The following is a 22796-nucleotide window of genomic DNA, read 5'->3' on the forward strand; positions in this document are numbered from 1 at the left end:
TATTTATTTTGTTATTGTTGAGAATATACACAGCAGAACCTCTAACTTTTAGGTTAGCAGCTGAACACGTTAATCGTTTGCATTACACAGGGACTACGATGATCCTTTACGGTCTCTAAAATTCATTGTTTCTAAGCTGATTTAGTGAGGAAAATATAACAGATTCCTAACTAAGGTTTAAATACAAGCACATTATAATATTTCATAAATTCATAAAATTAGAGTAACAGAGACTTGCAGAAAATATAAAATACACAAAAAAATTGCAGAAAAAGGGAAAATCTTCATAGTGGCAGATATTTTTCATAAAGTAAGTAAAGTGCATTTGCTATATTATGTTTATCGAGTCCTATACAATCAAGTCATCGGAATGTTGCAATAATCACTAGGATAAATTCGGAGCATTTCCAAGCACATTAGAACTAGGATAAACCAGTTGTTGCTGAGTCGATTCCAACTCATGGTGACCCCATGTGTGTCAGAATACAGTGTGTCAGAATAGAGCTGTGCTCCATAGGGTTTTCAATGGTTGATTTTTTGGAAGTAGGTCTCTAGGCCTTTCTTCCAAGGTACCTCTGGGCAGACTTGAACCTCCAACCTTTTGGTTACCCACCGAGCATGTTAATCGTTTGTACCAGCTGGAGACTCCAAGGCTATGCTAGGACACTTTAAAAAAATTTATACGACAAGAAATGGCCTTTCCTCTGGGTTTGTTGGGAGACGGATGTCCATCTCTGACCAACTCCTTACACTCCTGAGAAGGCAGCGGGGAATGCTGCTGTGATCTCCAAGAAGCAGAGAAGGGGACACCAGCGTTGGTTGAGCCATGGGCATTACTCCTTTCTAACCTGGTTCATTCTTTACCCAGAGGGAGAAGAGCAAATGCCGTCAGGGATGGAAAGTAACTTTGTAAAGCCTAGAAGACCCCTTCCAGAGGACCCAGAGGAAGCCCACCTGCTCTATGTGCATGTTCTCCAGGAGAGCACTGTGGGGCTGCAGGATCGGCAGCACCTCCTCCTCCTCGTCATCATAGTAGCTGCACGTGCTCTTCCTGCGCTTTGCCTCCTCAACAGTGATGATCTGAAATGCAGCAACCAACCAACCAAGACAAATGATGTATTAGTTTCTCCTCAGACTGCTACAAACTACCTCAGGTACACAACTGCCTGTAAAATGTGGTGCACTGGTTCCACAGGACATAAATTGAAATGGCACTTTGGGGAAAAAGCTAATTTTTCAATTTCAGAACAAATGCAGAATTTAAAACAGTACAGCCGAGGCATTTAATATTTAATATATACAAATTAAAGTCACAAGTTTTTTTATTTTAGTATCATTGCCATTTGCTCAGTCACTGAGTGAGAATTATGTATAATTCTACAACCAGCATGGTGGTGTTATGTGCCATCAGGTCGATTCCAGCTCATCTCTGAAATGCTCTAAATTATTCTCCTTTAGCCTGCATCTAAGTTTGAATTGTTAAGGTACTAATCGGAGCTCATTCAGTAAGTCTTCTAGAAACAGACAGTTGAGGAGGATAAAGATAGTTTCTTAGTCAAAGTTCTAATGTTTTCTCTCAAAGCTGTGACGTAGCAACCAACACCGACAGAAACAACGAATGGTAACAACACTACCAGGAACAACACAACAAAGAGGCACGAAGGTCTAATCTAAATTCCAACTAAGTTATGATTTTTTATGTACAGTTCAGAAATGATCAAAGTATTCTTTCCTTCTAGGCTGAGAAATATTATGATGTACACATTTATTATTTTGCAGCTATGCTTATGAATTACCAAAGTCCATTTCACCTTAAAATTCATCTTTCGTCCCTCCTAAAGTCTGTATAAATCACTAAGTTATTCTGAAATTGAGGGATATATTAGGCAACTAATTCACCGAAATTCCTTGGTACCCGTATTAATGCAATTAATGTAACATTTAAGTTACATCTAGTGAAAGCTGTCCGATAATGCACTATTCAAGTTCTAAAATGCACAGCAACAGATATAAAGTACATGCCATAGTCTGAGCCAAACTTACAGGTAAGGAAATCAGCTTATAAATCTTACTATCGCCTCAAGGAGTATTTACCTAAAGAAAACACTGTCAAAGAATCACAAATCGAGCACTTTAAATGTATTAAGTAAAGCACTATACTTTTGGTGAACTCAGCATTTACCACAGGTACAATAAAATGAGGCTATGAAATAAAAAAGAAAAAAAAATTAAATAGGATTTCTGACTCCAAAGGGAAAGGGCAAACCACACCAAACTGTTGTTGCTGTTAACTGCTGTTGAGCAGACCCCTCAACCATACACATCTCCAAAAGGAATAAAAGATCTGCTCCAGCTGAAGTGTCAGCACAATCCTTTCTAATTAGAAGGCATTTCAAGACCTACTGAATGGAAGATAACTGAGGATTCACCAGCCCCTCATCATCTCTCAGGGACTTAATTCCACATACCTTCACAAAAGGCTCTTGGTCAGGTCTGGCACAATAGAAAATCTGAATGTCCACAGGCAGTCTTCGAACTCTCATTGTGACCAGTGTGGACTGTCTGCGTGCTCTCTAATGAGGAACAGGCTTCCTCTGTATCTGCATCCACACCACATATACTTGTGGCCACACAGAGCTACAACTGTTCTTGCTTTATCTAGTTTCCTGCGTGATTTGAGTTTCTATTTCCCTTAGGAGAGGGTTTAACATTTCTACAGGAACACATCCAAATTAGGACTTAGAGCAAACACACACTTCCTGTCAGGCATAGCTGTGAGACTGTAAAATAACTTTCACCTTTGAAATGGTGGTTTCCTAACAGCCTAAGAAAAACAAAACCCTATTGTTTTTCTTTGATTTTTTTTTTTCCTTTTTCTTCTTATACTTTTCTTAACGGTCCTGAGGCTCACCTACCTTTTTAGCTCTGCTTTTCAGAGTTTTTTTTCATCACCTTCTCTGAGAATAAACGTTATGCATATTCCCTGAAGTTTGATTCTCAAAGGAAGAATGAAAAGCAGAAAAGGTCAAAATTGTAGAAGTGAAAAGGAACCTTTAAACGTGTAGGTTCATTACAGTTAGAACAACAGCATTTCACTTCAGTACCAAGTCATTTTGTTTGATATGAAGAATTAAAAGAATGGGAGAACGTCTGGTTTCTGTGAGAGAGGAAGATGCCACTTTAGTTGGAAGGCAGCTTTATAAAATAGCAGGCAAAGTAATGATCACCTTTCTACATTTTAGAAAATTAGTCTTAATAACTGACGAACCTGGTGAGTCCTCCTCTACTCCCCAGACTGGATGTCAGGGGATTGGAAAGAAATGTAGATCCCCATTGGATCAATTTTCAATGACTTCTCTATGTCTTTTCCGGATGTGAAATGACTATCTGATCTTGCGGACTGCTGCAGGGTTTAGAGTGTGGCTGCATGGCTCATCCTGGGGCTCAATTATAAAGCGAACTCTGGCAGACCCTTAGTGACCAGTCCAGGCCTGCCAGAGTTCACTCTCAGTGCAAGAGCCTGCACATGACCTGGGACAGAACCACCCGGATTTTGTGCCAGCGAGACAGTACTTTTTCTTCAGGACCTGGCACTTCATGGCAGCTAACATTTATCCAGTGCTTCCTAAGCTGCTGAGTGTCAGGTGTTGTGCCAGGCATGGGGGACCCAAAGCAACCCGCAGCCCTCAGTGGTGGTGGTGTTGGTGTGGGGCTGAGGGGAGAGAGTAGAAAGAGGCATTTATAAACAAATGATGAATGTCATTCCTTGTGATACAAATGCTAAATGCTAAATGTGATACAAACGCAAAAAACTAAAAGCTCAAAGGACGTTGGGTCTACCTCCTTTGGGGAATTCTGAGTGGCTAATTCATAGAGGTGGTGGTGCTTCAGTCTGAGAGCGGAGGGTGGAGTGTGTGTGTGGCGGGGGTGGTGCCAGGTGGAGGGCGTAGCAGAAACACGGAGATATGACACAACATGCTGGTTTCAGGGAAGAGCTTCCAGGTTCACTATGCCTGGAGAAGGGAGAGCAAGGGACGTAGAGATGAGAGAGGTGGATGAGGCTGGGGAGGGAGCAAGACCTAAGACAATGAAGAACCTTGATGCCATGAATAGGCTTACAATTGATCCTTAAAGGCTAGTGTTTCTAAAACCTGGCTGTTCTTCAAAATCACCTGGGAGCTTTTCAAAATACAGATTCCGACATTCCTCCCCCAGACCTACTTTAAGATTCAATTATAAAATAAACATTCCCCAGGTAGTGATTCTGATAAATTGTCCAGGTGGGTAATGACTGCTGTAGACAATGGGGAGCCACTGAGGGTTTTAAGCATGGGAGTATGTGATCATGTTTGTGTATTTATATGCCAAAGACTTATCCCAGTACATATAAAAGACCTTTAAACACAACAAGGGAAATATCACAAATCATTAAACAGAGTTGGAAAAATTAGCTATTTAAAAAAATCATACATCAGAATAAACTTTAGATTGAGTCAAGAGTTTAAATTAGTACCATAGGGCCTCCTATACAAAAAGTGGAGTCCTAGTGGTATAGTGGTTAAGAGCCTGGCTACTAACCAACAGGTCAGCAGATCAAATCCACCAGTCACTCCTTGGAAACCCTATGGGGCAGGTCTACTGTGTCCTATAGGGTCGCTATGAGTTGGAACCGACTCAACGGCACCTAACAACAACAACATACAAAAAGTACTAGAAAAAAAGTTTTACACAGAAAAAACTATAAACAATATTAAGACAAACGAGCAAGCTGAGAAAAATCTGTCAAAAATACAGGAATCCTTAACACATAAAGAGTTCAAACAAGTGATAAAACTATTACCATATTTTTTGCAAACAACATGCCTATGTAAATAATGTGTCCACATATATAATGCTCATAGCACACCTAGGAAAGTAATACGTGAGGGAGTTGTGCGGTTGCCAAAAATCATATCAGTATTTGCATAAAATACAGTAAGACTCCTTAAGGAAAATGGACAAAGGAAATGATTTGGTAACACAGGGAACAAATATATATACATATATATGTATTTGCATCCTCAATAGTAATCAAAGAAATGAAAATGAAAATATATCATTTTTCAGCTTCCAAATTAGTAAATATTTCAGCTTCCAAATTAGCAAAAAAAAGGTAATAATACTTTCTTCTGGCAGCAGTACAGTGAAAAAGGCCATTCTTCACACATTGCTGGCAACTAAGCTGGCACTGCATAATTAAAAACTAACCTTTTGCTATCGAGTCAACTGTGACTCATGGTGACCCCATGTGTCACAGAATAGAACTGCTCCGTGGGGTATCCTTGATTGTAATCTTAATGGAGGAGCCATGGTGGCGTAGTGGTTAAAAGCTTGGCTGCTAATCAAAAGGTCGGCAGTCTGAATCCACCAGCTGCTCCTTGGAAACCTTATGGGGCAATTCTACTCTTCCTATAGGGTCGCTATGAGTTGAAATCAACTCGACGGCAACGTTTTTAATCTTAATGGAAGCAGATTGCTAGGCCTTTCTTCTGTGGTACTGCTGTGTGGGTTTGAATCACCAACCTTTAGGTTAGCAGTTTAGCGCAAACCACTTGTGCCACCTACGGAAACCCTGGTGGCACAGTGGTTAAGAGCTACAGCTGCTAACCAAAAGGCTGGCAGTTCAAGCCCACCAGGTGCTCCTTGGAACCTTTATGGGACTGTTCTACTCTGTCCTATAGGGTCGCTATGAGTCAGAATTGACTCGACGGCAACCAGTAGAAACCTTATGAAAAATCAGGAGCCTTAGAAAAGCTAGTACCCTTATACCAAGTAATTCCATTTCCAGGAACTACTCTAAGGAAACAATAAGAGGTGCAGATCAAATGTAAAACTTGAAACAACATAATGATTCTTAAAAGGGAATTTTTAAATAAATCATAATAGTGCTAAAAATATTATGCAACCATTAAAATATGAGGCTTTTAAAAATGTTTAATAATATAATTCTTACAAAATGTCAGCTAAGAAAAACAAGTTACAAAACTGTACACAGAACATGACTCCATATTTGCAAAAATAAAAAACAAGACTCCCTCCTCCACCAGAACTAAGGAATCACCCTAAACAAAATAGGGGAAAAAAAGAGAGGAAATATACAAAAGTGCTAAAAGCAGTTAGATGTGATTTTAAAATTTTCTACATTGTACCTTTTTTTGGTTTCCAAATTTTCTGCAATAAACAGGTATGTATTATTTTACTATTATTAAAATGAGGAGGTAAGGTTTATTTAAAGAGCTTGAACATGGGAGGATGGACTGTGGTTGGGGGTGGGAATGGAATTTGGAGGCTCTTGGGAGTCCACGCGGAAGGTGCTGAGAGCCTGACCAGGGCAGTGAAGGTGGAGGTGTACAGAGGCCTCTGCACCACTTAAGAGAATCAACAAGAACCTGTGACTAACTAGATATGGTCAGCGAAGGAGAAGAATCTGGGATGATGACCTGGTTTCTGGCTTGGGGGACCGCTAACTAAGATGGGAATACAGGAGGAGAAGCAATTTGGGGGAAAGATGATGAGTTGCGTTGACAGGCTGAGGATGAAATGCCTGATAGATTCTAGAGGACTACAAGAATCCCCTTCCTCACCCACAGACGAGGAGAAACGCTGTTATGGTGGATGGTTTTAAGGTAATGCTAGTGGGCAGAGCTTGCTCTTGCATAGGAGGAAGCTTGGCCAGTATTTTTCTCCTCATAGGACTTTTGTTCTCTCTTCCACATGGTGAGACAGCAATGATAAGGTGGCCTGAATAGATCCAGTCACCACTCTCTTCAGCTATCTTTTCTTTCCATACGTCCCTAGTGTTGGCAAGAATGCTAGGAGTTTGCAACAGGCTAACCCATTTCTTCCTCCTTCTCCATCCCCTTTTTCCCTCTTCCACCACAAGTGTAGAGACTACCAGCCTGATGGACTTGCCCTCTTTTACATCCTCTTCAGTGGCTGGACCTGCGAACGCCTGGGGAAGGCTGCCCAGGCCCACTCTATTCTACTGTAGATCCTGAAGCAGATCTCTTTCTCTCTCTGCATGCTTCTCTAGCTCCTGTTCCTCTGGGGCTGGTAGGTGTGGCCTCTTTTCCCACTGGAGTTATCAAGAACTGGGATTCAAGTCTGGGGTTAGTGGAAAGAAGCAAAATAGGCCTTGAGAGAGCCGCTCTGGCTCAAGATAGTCAGACCTAGTCAGCAAAAGATAAAGTTCCTCATGTGGTCTGAAACTTCTCCCTGGAACTACATATTGGGGCCAGAAGCCACACTCTCAGTAAGAAAATCTACCGTTCTGGTTTTGCTTCTTCTGTGTACATATTTCATGGGGCCCTCTTGGGGAAGAATGACCCTATGAGGAAAGAACTTGATATTCCTGGGTCCCTTTTCCAGAAGACCAATGACAAATCATCTCTGTCTCATGAAGACTTCCAGCAGGCCTGTGGGGCATCTATGAGATGTAGAGTAGCAACTTGTAAAAAGAGGTGTGTGGTGGAGGCAGATGTGGGAGTTAGCAGCATAAATCATGAGAATTGATAAGCTCATCCAAGGAAGAGGTAACAAACCAGAAGAGAAAGAGGGCCAAGGACAAACTCCAAGGGAGCATCAAAAAAAAAAAGAACAAGCAAAGTAGACTTGGAACGACTGGCCAGAATCAAGAGGAAAAAACATGAAAAAAAAAAAAAAAAAAAAGATATAAACAAGCCAAGGGAGGGGAAGCCTGATTGATAGGCTTAAATATCTTTAAACAATGGTTTCAAACAAGGAGAGCTCATGCTCTCTGGGGAGACGAGCATGCAAACAAGTAACCTGCTAGACAACATACTCCAGAACTATGGACAATGGGCTGTACACGAAAGCATCACTAAAGTGACAAACGAGCTGAACCTTGCAGGGCAGGAGGAGTTTGTCACAGAAAGCTCTGCCTGTGACACACATTCAGGCTTGGAGGGAGTGAATGAGAAAAGGAATGGAGAGTGTCAATACATATGTGAATGGACATGGCATTCCAGAAGGAGTTAGATCTAAGGAGCAGGCTTCATTACCCTAGGTCATTCCAATCTGGCTAAGAATCCAACTGCCCACTCAATGAATCTAAAAGCAGGCTGTGAGTGCTGCTGGAGCAAACGGCCCCACACTGCAGCCTGGTGCCACTATCAATGCACGGTCTCAGACCTCAACTGAGCCTTCAATACCAGGAAGCCATCCTACTAGAGTTCCTTATTTAGCTTTTTTCCCTAGTCTCCTTGCTATTTCATACCTTTTCCATACTCCTTTAACTCCTTGATTTCTAAGAAATGTCCCCTCCATCTGCTTCAGAGGAAACAGAAGATATTAGATGAGAAATAACCTTTATTTGCCACCACTGAATCTATGCTTAACTTGAACACACTTCCTCTGTTTTGGTAGAAGCCCTGGTGGTGCCACGGTTAAGCACTCGGCTTCTAACTGAAAGGTCTGCAGTTGGAACCCACCAGCAGCTCTGCAGGAGAAAGATGTGGCAGTGTGCTTCTGTAAAGATTACAGCTTTGGAAAATTTCCCTATGAAGCAGTTCTACCCTGTCCTATAGGGTCACTGTGAGTCAAAATCAACTTGATGGCACAAATAACAACATCCTCCTTCGTGGAATCCCTGGGTGATGCAAATTGCTAATGTGCTCAGCTGCTAATCGAAAGGTTTGAGTACATCCAGAGGTGCAACATCATGATAAACAGAAAATACTGAAGCTGTCAAAGATTTCACAATCAATGCCCATGGAAGCAGCAGTCAAGAAATCAAACGACGTATTGCATCCGGCAAATGTGTTGCAAAAGACCTCTTTAAAGTGTTAAGAAGCAAAGATGTCACTTTGAGGACCAACGTGTGCCTGACCCAAGCCATGGTATTTTGAATCACCTCATATGGATACAAAAGCTGGACAATGAATAAGGAAGACTGAAGAAGAACTGATGCCTTTGAATTGTGGTGTTGTCGAAGAATACTGAACATACCATGGACTGCCAGAAGAACGAACAAATCTGTCTTGGAAGAAATACAGCCAGAGTGCTCCTCAGAAACAAGGATGGCAAGACTTTGTCTCATGTACTTTGGACGTGTTATCAGGAGGAACCAGTCCCTGGAGAAGGACATCATGCTCGGTAAAGAAAAGGGTCAGCAAAAAAGAGGAAGACCCTCAAGGAGAGGGACTGACACAGTGCCTGCAACAATGAGCTCAAACATAGCGATGATTGTGAGGATGGTGCAGGACTGGACAGTGTTTCGTTCTGTTGTACGTGGGGTCGCTATGAGTCAGAACCAACTTGGCAACACCTAACAACAAAGAGATGCCTTGAAAGAAAGGCCTGGCAATCTACTTCCAAAAAACGAGCCATTGAAAGCCCTATGGAGCACAGTTCTACTTTGACATACACGTGGGATCGCCATGAGTCAGAGCTGACTCCATGGCAACTGGTTATTCCCCTTTTCTAATGTCCAACTTCCTGTCTAAGGCCTCCTCTGTTCCAATATTCCCTGCAGGTTATCAGGGACTAGCTCTCCTGATCATTCCCTTCCTCATTCCTTTATCTTCCACATCTTCCACTCTACTGTTCCTTCTAACCTCATCTAAAATGTTAAAATTTCTCTCACAAAGGAAAACCTCCATCAACCTTATCCCTTCTTCCAGCTTCTCCTATTATCTTGTTTTTTTTCTCCACAACCAAATTTGAGTTGTTTACCCATTTTTACTAGCTACACTTTCTCACCTCCTACTAATTCTCTGACCCACTAGAATCTAAATTTTGACCCTACCAGTTTAAAAAAACTGTTTTTGTCAAAGTCACTAACTACCTTCTTGGTTTTAAATCCAGAAGACATATCTCAGTTCTTATCTTTTGACTTCTCTGTAGCAGTAGTCATTTTTGACCAATCATTCTCTTCTGAAAACATCCTCTTCCCTGAATGATTTCCCTTGTTTCCTTCTCCCTTCCCTGGATGTTCCTTCTCAGGCATCTTTGTAGCCTCTGCTTTCTTTGTTTGGCCCTTTAATGCTGGTATCCCTCAGGATTCTGTTCTGAGCCCTGTTCCCTTCCCACTCTACATATTCTCCCTGGATGACCTCTTTTACACCCATAACTTCAATTTCGCTAATAATTTCCAAAAGTGCATCTTCAGATCTTTCCCCTAAGTTTCAGATTCATATTTAATTGTCTCCTGAACATTCCATAGGCCTCTTAAACTCAGATTAAAATCAAAAACACAGAGCCTTTTCTACTAAATGTAATCCTCTTGCAATCTTCCTTATCTTCATGAAGGATAGGTACCAATATCCCTCCATTTCCCACTCTGGAAACCCAGGAGATCAACCTCAACATCTTCTTCATTACTATCCACATCTAATTACTCAAAAATTCCTGTGTATGCCACCTTCTATCTTTCAAAGCCATCCAGTTTTCTCTATCCTCATTGCCACTCTCTTTCCGTAACCATTATCTCTCAATCTTGATTACAAGAGCCTCCTAAAGGTCTTCATGCCTCAATTATTGTCCAACTCCAATCCATTAAGCATTTATAAGCCAGAGAGAGCTCTCTAAAATGCATATCTGTGTACACTTCCTACTCCCCTTAGGAAAATAGCCTAACTTGTACACATGGATCAGAAGATCCTTCAGGATCTGCCCTTGCTTGCTCCAGCTTCATTTCTTGCCACTCCCTCGGCCTTTCACTCTATGCTCCAGTCACACTGAACTTGTTTTACTTCATCAAATGCCCCATGCTCTCTTTTTCTCCCCGAGTCATTCCTCTGCACAAACTTATCTCTCTGGCTAGAATATGTTCCATGCCTTGGCCCCACCCCAACTACCTACACTTCCACTTCTTCAGATCAGTTCTTCTTGGAAGCCTTCCCTGAGCCCCTTGGTCAGCTTAGGTGCCTAGCTACATGCTCCTACAGTGTTTGGCACTTCACCTACAATGGCAATTATATCATTATATTATAATGTAACTGTACCCATTGCCATCAAGTCGATTCCAACTCATAGCAACCTTATAAGACAGAGAACTGCCCCACAGGGTTTCCAAGGCTGCAAATCTTTACAGAAGCAGACTGCCGCATCTTTCTGCCGTGGAGTGGCTGGTGGGTTTGAACTGCGGATCTTTCTGTTAGCAGCCAAGTGCTTAACCACTGTGCTACTAAGGCTCCTTAATGAATCTGTATTCAATGCCAAATTATACTTGTCTCATTCACTGTGTTCCTAGCAAGGTGAGGGCTTGGTAAGTACTCAATAAAAATTATGAAGGGCTTTTAAGATCAAGTTAAACCCACTCCCATTGTGTCAATTCTGACAAATTTCATCCTACAGGTAAAAGGAATCCAGCAGCAGTTTCCAAACAGGAGAATGATATGACTTGATGGTAAACATCATGAGGGCAGGGACTATCTTTATCTTGTTTACCACTGTATCCAGAGTACCTAACATAGCATCTGGCACGTAACAGGCACTCAAATATTCATTGAATAAATAAATGAATGAAGACTTAGAAAGAAGATACGGAGGATGGATTGGATAGGGAAGGGTGACTGTAGCAAAATCAATTAGCAAAATGTGGTAAAAGTGAAAGCAAAGTAAAGAAGGATCAATTGGAAAAGATTACAGAGGCTAGATTTAAGAGACATTCCTGAGAAAGAACTGCAAAGATGTGGGGGCTATTTAGATTTGAAGATGGAGAAAGAGTTGACGTTTCAAACCTCTCCAGTTTGGGTGATAGGGAGGCTATCTTAACCTAAGTGAAAAATACATGGGGCAGAACAGACCCCTGAAGAAACGAGTGTTGACCTGGAGATGTACCCTGACCACCAGGTGGATGTGCCTACTTGGCACATGGACTGGAAAAGGAGATAAAGACCTGGGAATGGTGACCACTCAGGTAGACATGGAAGATAATGCGAAGTTCTCTACGGGTAATGGAAGAGAGGAGAATAGAAGCCTGGAGGAAGAAAACATTTATGGGGTAAGGCAAAAGAAAGGAAAGGAGTAAAAGAAACGGTCAGAGAAAGCAGGGTGAAGGTGGAGAATGGTGCTGTAAAAGCCAAGGAGGAAAAATTTTAAGAGTGTGGGTGAGGTCAGCAGTGTCAAATGCAGAGGAGAGTTCACGTATAATAGAAATGGTGATTAAGTAGTCTATGGTGACCACAGGGGGGCTGATTTCAGTAGTGATCAAAGAACAAGTTGACTGTAAGATGTTAAGGAATAAAAGGCAGTGAACCAATCTTTTTCAAGAACTTTGGTAGGGCTAGAAAGGAGGATAACAGGGAAGAACCTTGAAAGAGATTAAGGGTAAAGAGAAGTTTTTTTTTTTTTTTCTTTCTTCTATCTTGATCATGTCTTGATAAAGAAGAAGGACCCAGGAAGGAAGGAAAGAGTGATGACATAGGAGAAGACAGTTATAACTGATGAAAAAAGAATTAGCCTTAGTGAGGGGAAATATACACCTTTCCTTGAGTCAAAAATGAAGGGTACTATAACAGGTAACATTACGAGGACAGGGACTAACTTTATCTTGTTTACCACTGTATCCAAAGTATCTAGCACAGAATCAAGTATTTTTTGGCACATTGTAGGTACTCAAATATTCACTGAATGAATACATAAATGAATGATGTCTTCTTCGGAAGATGCCTCTAGCTAAGGTATGGAGGATGGACTGGATTGAGAAGTAACCCAGGGAAGTACAGAAGAGGGAAAGTAAGGAAAATCTTGTCCAATTGCCTCTTCTTTGTAAAAGGAAGACATGTCCAACTTCTGGGATTCAAGGAGTATGAAGTAGGCTAGGGAGATTAAGAAGAGTGTTGTTGTTGTTAGGTGCCGCTGAGTCGATTTTCAGCTCAAAGTGACCCAATGTGACAGAGTAAAACTGCCCAATAGGGTTTCCTAGGCTGTAATCTTTACGGGAGCAGATCGCCAGATCTTTGCTTCTGTGGAAACACGGGGGTTCAAACCACCAATCTTTCAGTTAGCAGCCAAGCACGTAACTGTTGCACCACCAAGGCTCCTTAGGAAGAGTTCAAAAAGGGAGATCACTAGAGGTGAGATACTCGTAACAGCTCATTCTCGCTGGCTAAGAGGTTTTCTCCATCAACGTTTAGCAGCCTAGAAGCAGATGAAAGTGTGAGGGTGGATTTACCCAGGATTGCATACTGGGGCCGAGGAACTTTCTGGTAAGTGTGATCCTGAATTCATTACCCATCTGTCCAAGCTGGGAAAGAAGAAATGCTATATGGGGTGCAAGAGATGAGCAGAATAGAAGAGTGTGAGGAATGAGACACTACAGAGCTCCATGGAGAGGAAGAACAAGCTTAGTGGTAAGGAGGAGCAGACGTATTTCTTCTTGTCTCATCCCCAAGCCTCCCAACTTTGTAAGCTTTTTAAGCATATTCAGAATCATATTTCCAGGTCCCTGCCCAAAAGAGGTTCTTGATACATGCTTGCATGATTGGAGAAAGGGATCAGTATAAACCAGAGGCTGGCAAATTACAGCCCGTGGGCCAATCCAGCCTGCCATACGCTTTTGTATGGCACACGATCTAAAAATCATTTTCACATTTTTAAATGGTTGAAAAAAACTAAAAAAAAAGATAATATTTTGTAACATGTACTAATTATATGAAATGAAACACAGCCATGCTCAATTATTTACATACTGTCTATGGTTGCTTTTGTGCTACAATGGCAGAGCTGAAAAGTTGCAACAGAGCTTGAATAGCCTGCAAAGCAAAAAATATACACTATCTGGCCTTTTAGAGAAATGCTTGCTGGCTTCTGAACTAAGGCATTGGGCTATGAGTGACAATATAAGAGGATCAGTCAGCATGGTCAGAAAGACTGTGTATATGTGTGGTTCTGGCACATGTAACTAGCTACGAACGAAGAGTAAAGTTATTTTCCTCTGTAACTTCACAGTTACACAGGAAATCTAACTTCTTAACAGCCATTAACTTGGAATCTGAACATGCGAACACTGCAATTGCACACTGTATTGTTAGGACGGCTACAGTCTACCCCCATCTCAAGTGTTCACCTCCCAGCTCTTGGTCGTCGGCTCACTGAAGAAGTTGTCAATCATATTAAGTTCTTCCTTTTCCACTACCACAAAGCCTTGCTCTTTGGCATCTTTCCCATAGACGTCAGGAGACCATTGAACAAAGAACGTGTACAAGTGATCCACCCTGAAAAACATGAGAGTAAAAGGGAGTTATCATCACATCCATTTTCCTGGCATGCACTAGTGCTGACATGGGCACATAAAACTGTCTCTTTCCTGCTTGCCTAATCTGTTTTGCTAATTGGGAAACTTCTCACGGTGAAGACTACCTCTACCAGTGGCCTTTCAAACTCTGGAACTGAGTCAAGAAATGAAACCAAGAGTCCCCAGGCAATAAGGAACTGTCAAAACTGTCTTTCAATCTTAGAAAAAGATCAAGAGGTGGGATGTAAATCTGAAAAATACAATGAAATATTTACACCAAATGTTTTTCTCACTGGGTCTTCTTTTATTGGACACTTGTATTCACAGAAAACAAACAAAATGAATTGAGGCTTTCGCTGGAAACAAATACTCTGACGATGTAGACTGAAGCACTATTATAATTTTAATAAAACATCTTGATAACTAGAAAGTGTCAGGAATAATACTAGCTATTATTTTATATTAGAAAGAGACCTAATTTTATTGACATAGTAATGTAGTTTGCTACCCGTTTTCTCTGTTCTCTTATAAGTATTCAATACAGAAAGGCGCTGAAGCATCTCTTACGGCTTAATCAACAGAGAGATGGCTAGTTCCTGAGCAGAGGATGTGAGCTCTCAGTTCCATGCCTAATTTATACCCCCCTCCCCCACGTATGAGACTATCACAAGTCACAAGCCCTCTAACCTCAAATTCCACACCTGTAACCACTGTAGTAGGGGAGTGGGATGGGTGGGATCAACTGACTCTTAAAGTCCCTTCTAATTTCAAAACTAACAGAACAAAACAAAACAAACAAAAATGTCACCCACAATTCTGATACTTCAATGGATCAAACTGTTTTTAGGTTTCCACTTCCTACTAGTCCTTGTCCACACATATACACAATTTTCTTATCCTTGTAATCAGAGCTAAGACATAGTTGTTTTTCATATGTAACATTATATAATGTACATTTACCATATATATTGCTAGACTTTGTAGTTATTTTTTAACGGCTTTTTTTCATGAAATTATAAACCATAATTAGCTTGTATTCTTACATTGTCAAGGTATTTAACTTGTTTCATTTCTTTGATTGTACTAACTTTGCAATGTCTAAGCTTTACAGTAAGTCTTTCACCATCATTTGAGTTATTTTCTCAAGAATAGTTCCCAGAAAAGGAATTACCGGGCCAAAGGGCATGAATTCATAGCTGATGATTTATCCTGCCAAACTGCTCCTGAAAGTTGTTGGCTATTCACTCTGCCACCTGCATTGTGGATCTTAGTTTCATCACAACCTTGTTTATCCTTTTTTCTTCTTTGAATGAGTGAGTTTAATGCGTGTAAGTTCTACCTGACTCAATCTGCCATTCTTTGAGTGTGAGCAGGTGGACCCTTTTCAATGTTTTCTTCCTGGTTGAGGCTCTTCTTTTGTGAATTAACTCTTTGTGACTGTGGAGTCAGTGTTTTTCTTTTCAGTCTGTGGGAGCCTTTATGTAATGTAAACATTAACCATTATCAAATGTATTACTATGCTGTTGTTTCCCTTTTTATCTTAATCGTGACTTTCCTCCCATAGGACAAAATTACCAATTTTCATACACTTTAAAGGTATAGTTCCTTTGTGATTTCTCCTACTCTTCAAAACATGGAAAGTTATCATCCCACACAAGGTGCAGATCAGTGAGTATGATACACTACTATCTTCTATTAAAAAAAAATATATATATATGCTATTATTATACATAGAGTACTCTGAAAGGCTGCATAAGAAACCGGTTAAAATGGTTACTTCTGGGAAATGGAGTTGAGTGGGAGACTTACTTTACTTTACACATATCTTTCTTTAAATTATTTTAATTTTTGGAGTAGGTAGTACATTCATATGGTTCAAACATAAAAATTATATTTAAAAAAAGCATTTCATGAGAAGTCTTCTCCTTATCCATATCCCTGCCCACCCTATTCTGTGCCCACCTCTGGCTCCTACAGGTGACCACTTTTTTAGTTTCTTGTGTGTATCTGTAGTGTTTTTTTATGTAGACACAAATATATATGAATATTCTTTTTGTCTTCCTTTCCTTAAACAAAACATAGTACTATTCTCTATCTTGGTTTTTTCACTTAACAATTTATCATGAATATCTTTTCACGGCCATATATATACAGCTTCCTCACTCTTTCTTTTACAACCACATAGTACTTTGCTGCATTGATTTACCATAGTTTATGTAACATCTTGGGTCATTTCCAAGATTTTGTGAACAATGCTATGCAAATAACTTCAGACAGGAGTTATTTTACACGTGTACAGAAATACACATAGGATAAATTCCCAGAAGTGGGACTGCACTGCGAAAGGATCAATTCACTTATATTTTTGATGTATAATACTATGTTGCTCTTTATAGGGGTTATATTATTTTTGACCTCCCACTAGTAATATGTATATTCTTTTGGACCTTAGAACAATTTTTACTATGTTCTATTAAAAATATAGATTAATTTAGAAAACAAGAAATAAAACACCACTCCAGTGAGGTTTGATGTATACAATTCTAACTCTTCTAGTTTTTTTGAAGTCTCCTACTATTATTGTGGAACTATCAATTTTCTTTTCAGTGCTGTTAGAGTTTGTTTTATATATTTTGGAGCCCTGTCATTGGGTGCGTAGATATTTATTACGGTTATGTCTTCATGGTAATTGTCCCTTTCAACATTATATAATGTCCTTCTTTGTCTTTTATGGTGGATTTTGTTTTAAAGTCTATTTTATCTTAGTACTGGCACTCCTGCTCTTTTTTGGTAGCTGTTTGCTTAATATATTTTCTTCCATCCTTTGATTTTTAATAAATTTATGTCTTTGTTTCTAAGGTGTGTATCTCTTGTAGACAGCATATCGATGGGTCCTGTTTATCCATTCTGTCACTCTCTGTCTCTTTATGGGTGCATTTAAGTCATTTATGTTCAATGTGATTACTGATAGGTGTGAGTTTATCGCTGTCACTTTGTAGTGCTTTTTTTTGTGGTGCTGACGTTTTCTTTGTTCCTTTTACTCTTCTGTGCTGAATTACTTTTTTGTGTGTATTTTTTTTCATTTCTTTTGTTTTTGTAGATATTGTGTTTACTGAGACTTTATGTTTTTCTCCTTTATTTTGATGAGTAGGTTTGTTAACTTTCTTTGTGGTTACCTTGAAATTTACCTCTATCTTCCTAAGTTTAAACCAGTCTTTTATTACTTGATAACACCTTGACTTCCTCTCCGTTTGAAAGTTCTATACCTACACTGTTTATTCCCTCTTTTATTGTTCTGACATTGTTGTCATTTACAGATTAACCTCTCTGGTTCCTTGCTGTAAATATTTTAGTTTTGTTTTATCCTTCAGAGTTCACTATCTAGGCTGGTATCTGGCTGATGCTGTGTTATGTGCTAGATTCAGGTTGTTGTCTGATGTTACTGGTTCTCTAACTGAAGGACTCCCTTTAATAATTCCTGTAAGTTTGGTTTGGTTTTTATGTATTTCTTAATTTCTATTTATCTGGAAATGTCCTAATTTCACCATCATATTTGAGTGAGAGTTTTGCAGGATATAGTGTTCTTGTTTGGCAGTTTTTTTCTTTCAAGATTTTATGTGTCAGCCCATTGCCTTCTTGCCTGCATGGTTTCTGCCAAGTAATCAGAGCTTAGTCTTACTGTTTCTCCTTTGTATGTGACTTTTGGTTTTTCTTGAGCTGCTCTCGAGATTCTTTCTTTGTCTTTGGTTTTAGCGAGTGTGATTATATGTCTCGGTGTTTTTCTTTTGGGGTCTATCCTATATGGGGTCCACTGAGCTTCTTAGATTTTCATCTTTCATGATATTAGGGAAGCTTTCTGGCAGCAATTCTTCAATGATCCTTTGTGTTTTCCGTTTTCTCCTCCTATTCCAGAACTCTGATCATGTGCAAATTTTTGCTTTTGATTGTATCCCACATCATTCTCAGGGTTTCTTCATTTTTCTTCAGTCTTTTCTCTGATTTTTCTTAAAGCAAAGTGGTATCCAAGGATTTGTCTTGAATTTCACTGATCTTGTTTTCCATTACTTCAAATTTGCTCCTGAAACCTTCTACTGCACTGTCTATTCCTGAAATATTGTTGTTTATCTTTTGGATTTCTAATTGCTGTTTTTGTATGATTTCTAGTTGTTTATTTTGATGTTTTGTTCCTGTATTATTATCCTGACTTCTTCCATTGTTTTGTCTGTCTTTTCCATGATTTTGTCTATTTTTTTCTTATTTTTGCCTGCATTTTCCTTCATCTGTTGGAGAACCCTGAATATGAGAGTTCTGAATTCCCTCTCAGGTAGTTCCAATGCCTTTTCTTCTAGCAGAACGTCATCTGGTGTTTTATTTTGGTTGCTTTCTGGAGCCATCCTCTCCTGTTTTTTAATATGTTTTGATATTGTCTGCTGTCTCTGGGACATTCAGAAATTATTTTCTTCACTTACTGATTGTAGATCTGATTGTTTCGTCCTACTTTTTTACTTTATTTGGTTATGTCTGGGAAGGTGGGCTAGGTGGTTTTGTTGCTTGCTTGCCTATGGGCACGGTATTTCTCACCACCTTGTCCAGGTGGGCAGGGCCAGTCACTCCGCTATGGTGCAGCAGGGCGGGTCCGGTGGAGGGATTGGGGGCAACGGGGCGGGGCTGGGGGCAGTGCAGGGCAGAGTCTGGGGGACCACGTCAGTACCACTCAGGGGCATGGCACTCAAGGCACAGTGCAGATAGGCAGGAGGGAAAGGAGAGGATGTGATGTGCAGAGCCAAGCAGGTGGGTAAAAGAAGAGAAATGAGAGAAAAACAAAGGGAAAAAAAAGGCAAAAAATGAAGTGAAAAAAAAAAAAGTAAATAAAATGGCGGTGCAGCAGGATTCGGCTGGTGGGGGTGGAGCAGACCCAGTGAGGCCATGTGCCAGGGACTCTTTAGCTGAGCAGTGTGGCTTGGCCTGTTGAGAAGTGGCGTTGGTGGCGCATGGGGCTAGGCAGGTGGGAGAAAGGAAAGAGGGAAAAGAGAGAAGAAACCAACAATCAAACAAAAAATAAAAATAAATAAAAATAATATAAGCAACAACAACAACAAAAAATATGGTGGTGGGGGCGCCAGCCGTTGAGGGCAATGTAGAATTGGAGTGGCGGCAAGCTGATGTCTCTCTTGCTGGGTGGCATGGCACAATCCTTCAGGAAGGGGTGGAAGCAGTGCAGGGTCTAGGTGGGATAGAGAAGGAAAAGGAGGAGAAACAAAGAAAAATAAAAACTATGGCACTGAGGAGCTGGCTTATGGGGTGACGCAGACCCAGGGAGGCCATGTGCCAGAGGCTCTCCACCGAAGTGGTACAATACAGCCCATTAAGAAGTTGGGAGTGGTGCACAGGGCTGGGTGGATGGGAGAAAGGATGGAAGAGAGAGAGAGAGAGAGAGAAAGAGAGAGAGAAAAGCAACAACAAAAAGCCCAAAAAACAATATCAAAAATCAAACAAACAAAAAAGAACAAAGCAAACAAAACCAAAAATATTACAACCCATCAAGAAGGGGAGGAGATTGCACATGGGGCTAGCTGGGCAGGAGAAAGGAAAGGAAGGAAGGGAGAGAGAGAAAGAGAGAAGCAACAAAAAAGGCTATGTATCTATCTATCTATCTATCTATATATATATATATCAAAAAACAAACAAAAGAAAAACCAAAAAATCACATCACAGCCTGTCAAGAAAGGGAGTGGATGGCACATGGGGCTAGCTAAGCAGGAGAAAGAAAAGAAAGGAAGGAAAGAAGAGAGAGAAAAGCAGAAAAAAAAAGTAATCAAAAAACAAACAAACAAAAAAACGGTGCTGAAGGGGCCAGCTGGTGGGGATGGGGCAGCCACTGGTGGCAGTGAGCAACTGTGGCCTGCTGGCAAGCAGCGGAGGCCTCGTACAGGGAAGAAGGGTATGGGGTGGGACAGGGTGCTCTGTCCCCTGTTGGGAGCTCTGTGAAGCTGCCTTCCCGTACTCCCTGTCTGAGTTCTTTGGTGGCTGTAGCTCAAGATGGTGAATCTGGCCACATTAGCTGGTATGACACCTCCACTCCATAGCTCTCCTCGTTCTCTGTCCGTTTTTTATTCCATTCGGTGCTCGATCGAGTTCTTTATTCTTTCTTTTGATGCTTAGGGTTCCAGGACTGACGTCTGTATCTGATTTACTTAGTTTTTGGGTCTTTGCTACAGAGGGATGGCATGGTGCTTCTGTCTATAGTGCCACGTTGGCTCGGCCTCTCTTCTAGTTTTTTTAACACTTAAAAATTTAGTCCATCTTAAATTTATTTTGGAGTACAGCTGAAACCAAATATGCTTCATTCTAACTTTTGGTAAAGGAGACATTTATTACATGTTTATATCCACACTGGATAAATTTTATGGGCACAAATGGGTTCCTAATTACTTGTTGGATAGTTGACTTGTAAGAGAAAGACAGCCTTGATACTGGGAGCTAGCCTAGTACTATTGGCCAGGCTTCAGTGTTGCTAGGAGCTGGCCTGGCACTCACAGCTAGGCCCTAGTGTTCTCCTGCTGAACATAAACAATTTCAGAGAACATCGACATCAGACAAGGCCTCTCTGTGCCCATGATGAATGACAACAACAACAACAAACCCATTATATAATCACATTTAAATACAGGAAAAACATGAACATTGTCTAACAACAAAAATGACCAAATATCATCCTAACATGGCTAATATGAGAGAATGTGCTCTTTGCCAACTATAGCATTAGCCTCTCTAGTCTATCCTCCTTTTAGATAAGATTTATTAAGATACACAATCATAGAATTACCCGTTTCCTACAGCATCCAATCCAGAGCAAATCCTTGCTTCCTTATATCCCCCCCAAAATCACCTTTCACACACCTAAATCCTGTAACTCTTTTCTAACAGTCTCTTACTGACATGGCCCGTGGTTCTGCCTGCTGTATGTTCTCTCTCACTGCAATGAGTAAATAAACTCAACTTGTTGAACCGTAGGTGTATTCCTGGGGGTCTCTGGCTGAAGGGCATTGCTTCCTTCAACAAATACTTGCTGAACGCTCATTATACGCCAGTCACCTTGCCCTCATGGAGCTCACCTTCTGGAATTCTAGAGCTGGCAGGGAAATTGAATGTCATTTACTACAACCAACTCTCTTCAGAGATAAGGTAAAGGGGCTCTGAAGTCAACAATCAGTGTCACAGCAAGGACTAAATCTCCAAGGTAGGAATCACGGTTCTTTCGTCCACACTACTTGGGAGGACAAAGTCCTCCCCTTACCCCACATGAAATTCTGAACCATTCCCAGTTAATTTCCTAGTTACTACACAAGATACATTTTTAATCACTTTTTAGACCCAATTTCATGAAGGACTGTTCCTTTGTCCTCTTGATGTGTCCTATCACTGGTATTCCTCTGGCTACAGCAGGCAGGGCAGCAGCCCTCCCTCTTTTACCAGGCCTTGGGCTCTGTCTTCTCTACCGCACAGGAAGGTGTTCATAAAAGCATAAACACTGAGTGAAGAAAGCATTCTGAGAAACTGTTATATGCTGTTATATATCCTGTGAGACTAAAAGGGAGTGAGGAATGAGGCCTGGATTTGGAGTTAAGATTTCACTTCTCCTTAGACATTACAAGAAGATGTAAATTGTGAAAATAATTTACTCAACAAAACAATAAAATCCAATAACGTTTTCAGTGAAAGAACCTACCAAACAATTGCCCGTCACTTTTATTTCTGATGATGAAGACATTACATTGTTTGGGGAGACCATTTGAGCAGTCCTTTTTAATTGTGAAGTAAGTCCAAAGTAAGTGGGACTTATTCTGGGTGGGAGAATATAATTGGACATTTCCTGCTTGATGACAGCAACTCATTCCTACAACCCCTTGGGAAGGCAGTGGAGTGGATGGTGGGAGAGAGGGAAGATTTGCATAAAGTCCAAAGGACTTCCTGGGAAGGAGCAATCTAGTACCTAATAACTTCTCTTTTGAAATTCGAGATTATTTGGCCATCTCTGATGAATTGAGGGGGTCCTAACAGAGAAAGGTCCACAGGAAAAGATACCAACTCTCTCTCCACCTCACCTTTCCTGAAGGGAAACCCTCCAAGGGGGAGGGAGGAGATTACAGTTTAAACCGATGAACTGGGTCTACATCAATGCCATGATTGCTTTAGGAGCAAGCTAACTTGCGCACGGTATGCTGCTGAGGCTGAAACTTAGACCAAGCCCCTGCCACTTTGGGCGTGGGATGGAAGGAAATGGTTGCTTATATCGTATGTATATGTGTGAGTTCCTGAGGTGCTGTAAAAAGGGGACGGGGTTTTGCAAGGTCAGTTTTGACATAAAGCATTCTTGCCTACATGTGCCATTCTCTCTTGAACCCTTTGGCCTGGGCAGGGATCTACACCTGCAGGCCGGGGGGTGGCCAGGTCAGGGGGCTTATCTCAAGCCTCTTAACACTGCTGGGTTTTCAGTGATGGTGAACCAGGCTTCTGGGTTTGGTGGTGGCCAGAGTGACCTATTCTAGAGCAGTCA

At 40.9% G+C, this 22796-nt stretch overlaps 1 protein-coding gene across 15 annotated transcripts in view; it reads right to left on the reverse strand.

The window, feature by feature from the left end:
- NCOA7 (nuclear receptor coactivator 7) overlaps positions 1–22796 on the reverse strand; it is a 203078-nt gene that overhangs the window by 7998 nt on the left and 172284 nt on the right. For 14 of the 15 annotated variants that reach the window (XM_023737166.1, XM_023737163.1, XM_023737164.1 and 11 more), the window contains 2 exons: positions 14072–14219; positions 955–1080 (listed from right to left, as the gene is read on the reverse strand). In XM_023737166.1, coding sequence (XP_023592934.1) covers positions 955–1080; positions 14072–14219 — 274 coding nt within the window. Of the gene's footprint in view, positions 1–954; positions 1081–2468; positions 3186–14071; positions 14220–22796 lie in introns of those variants that run through there. The other variant, XM_004382721.3, reaches the window with a different exon arrangement.

Source organism: Trichechus manatus, unplaced genomic scaffold (assembly GCF_000243295.1).
Source record: "Trichechus manatus latirostris isolate Lorelei unplaced genomic scaffold, TriManLat1.0 scaffold00098, whole genome shotgun sequence".
In the NCBI taxonomy this organism is placed as follows: Eukaryota; Metazoa; Chordata; class Mammalia; order Sirenia; family Trichechidae; genus Trichechus; species Trichechus manatus.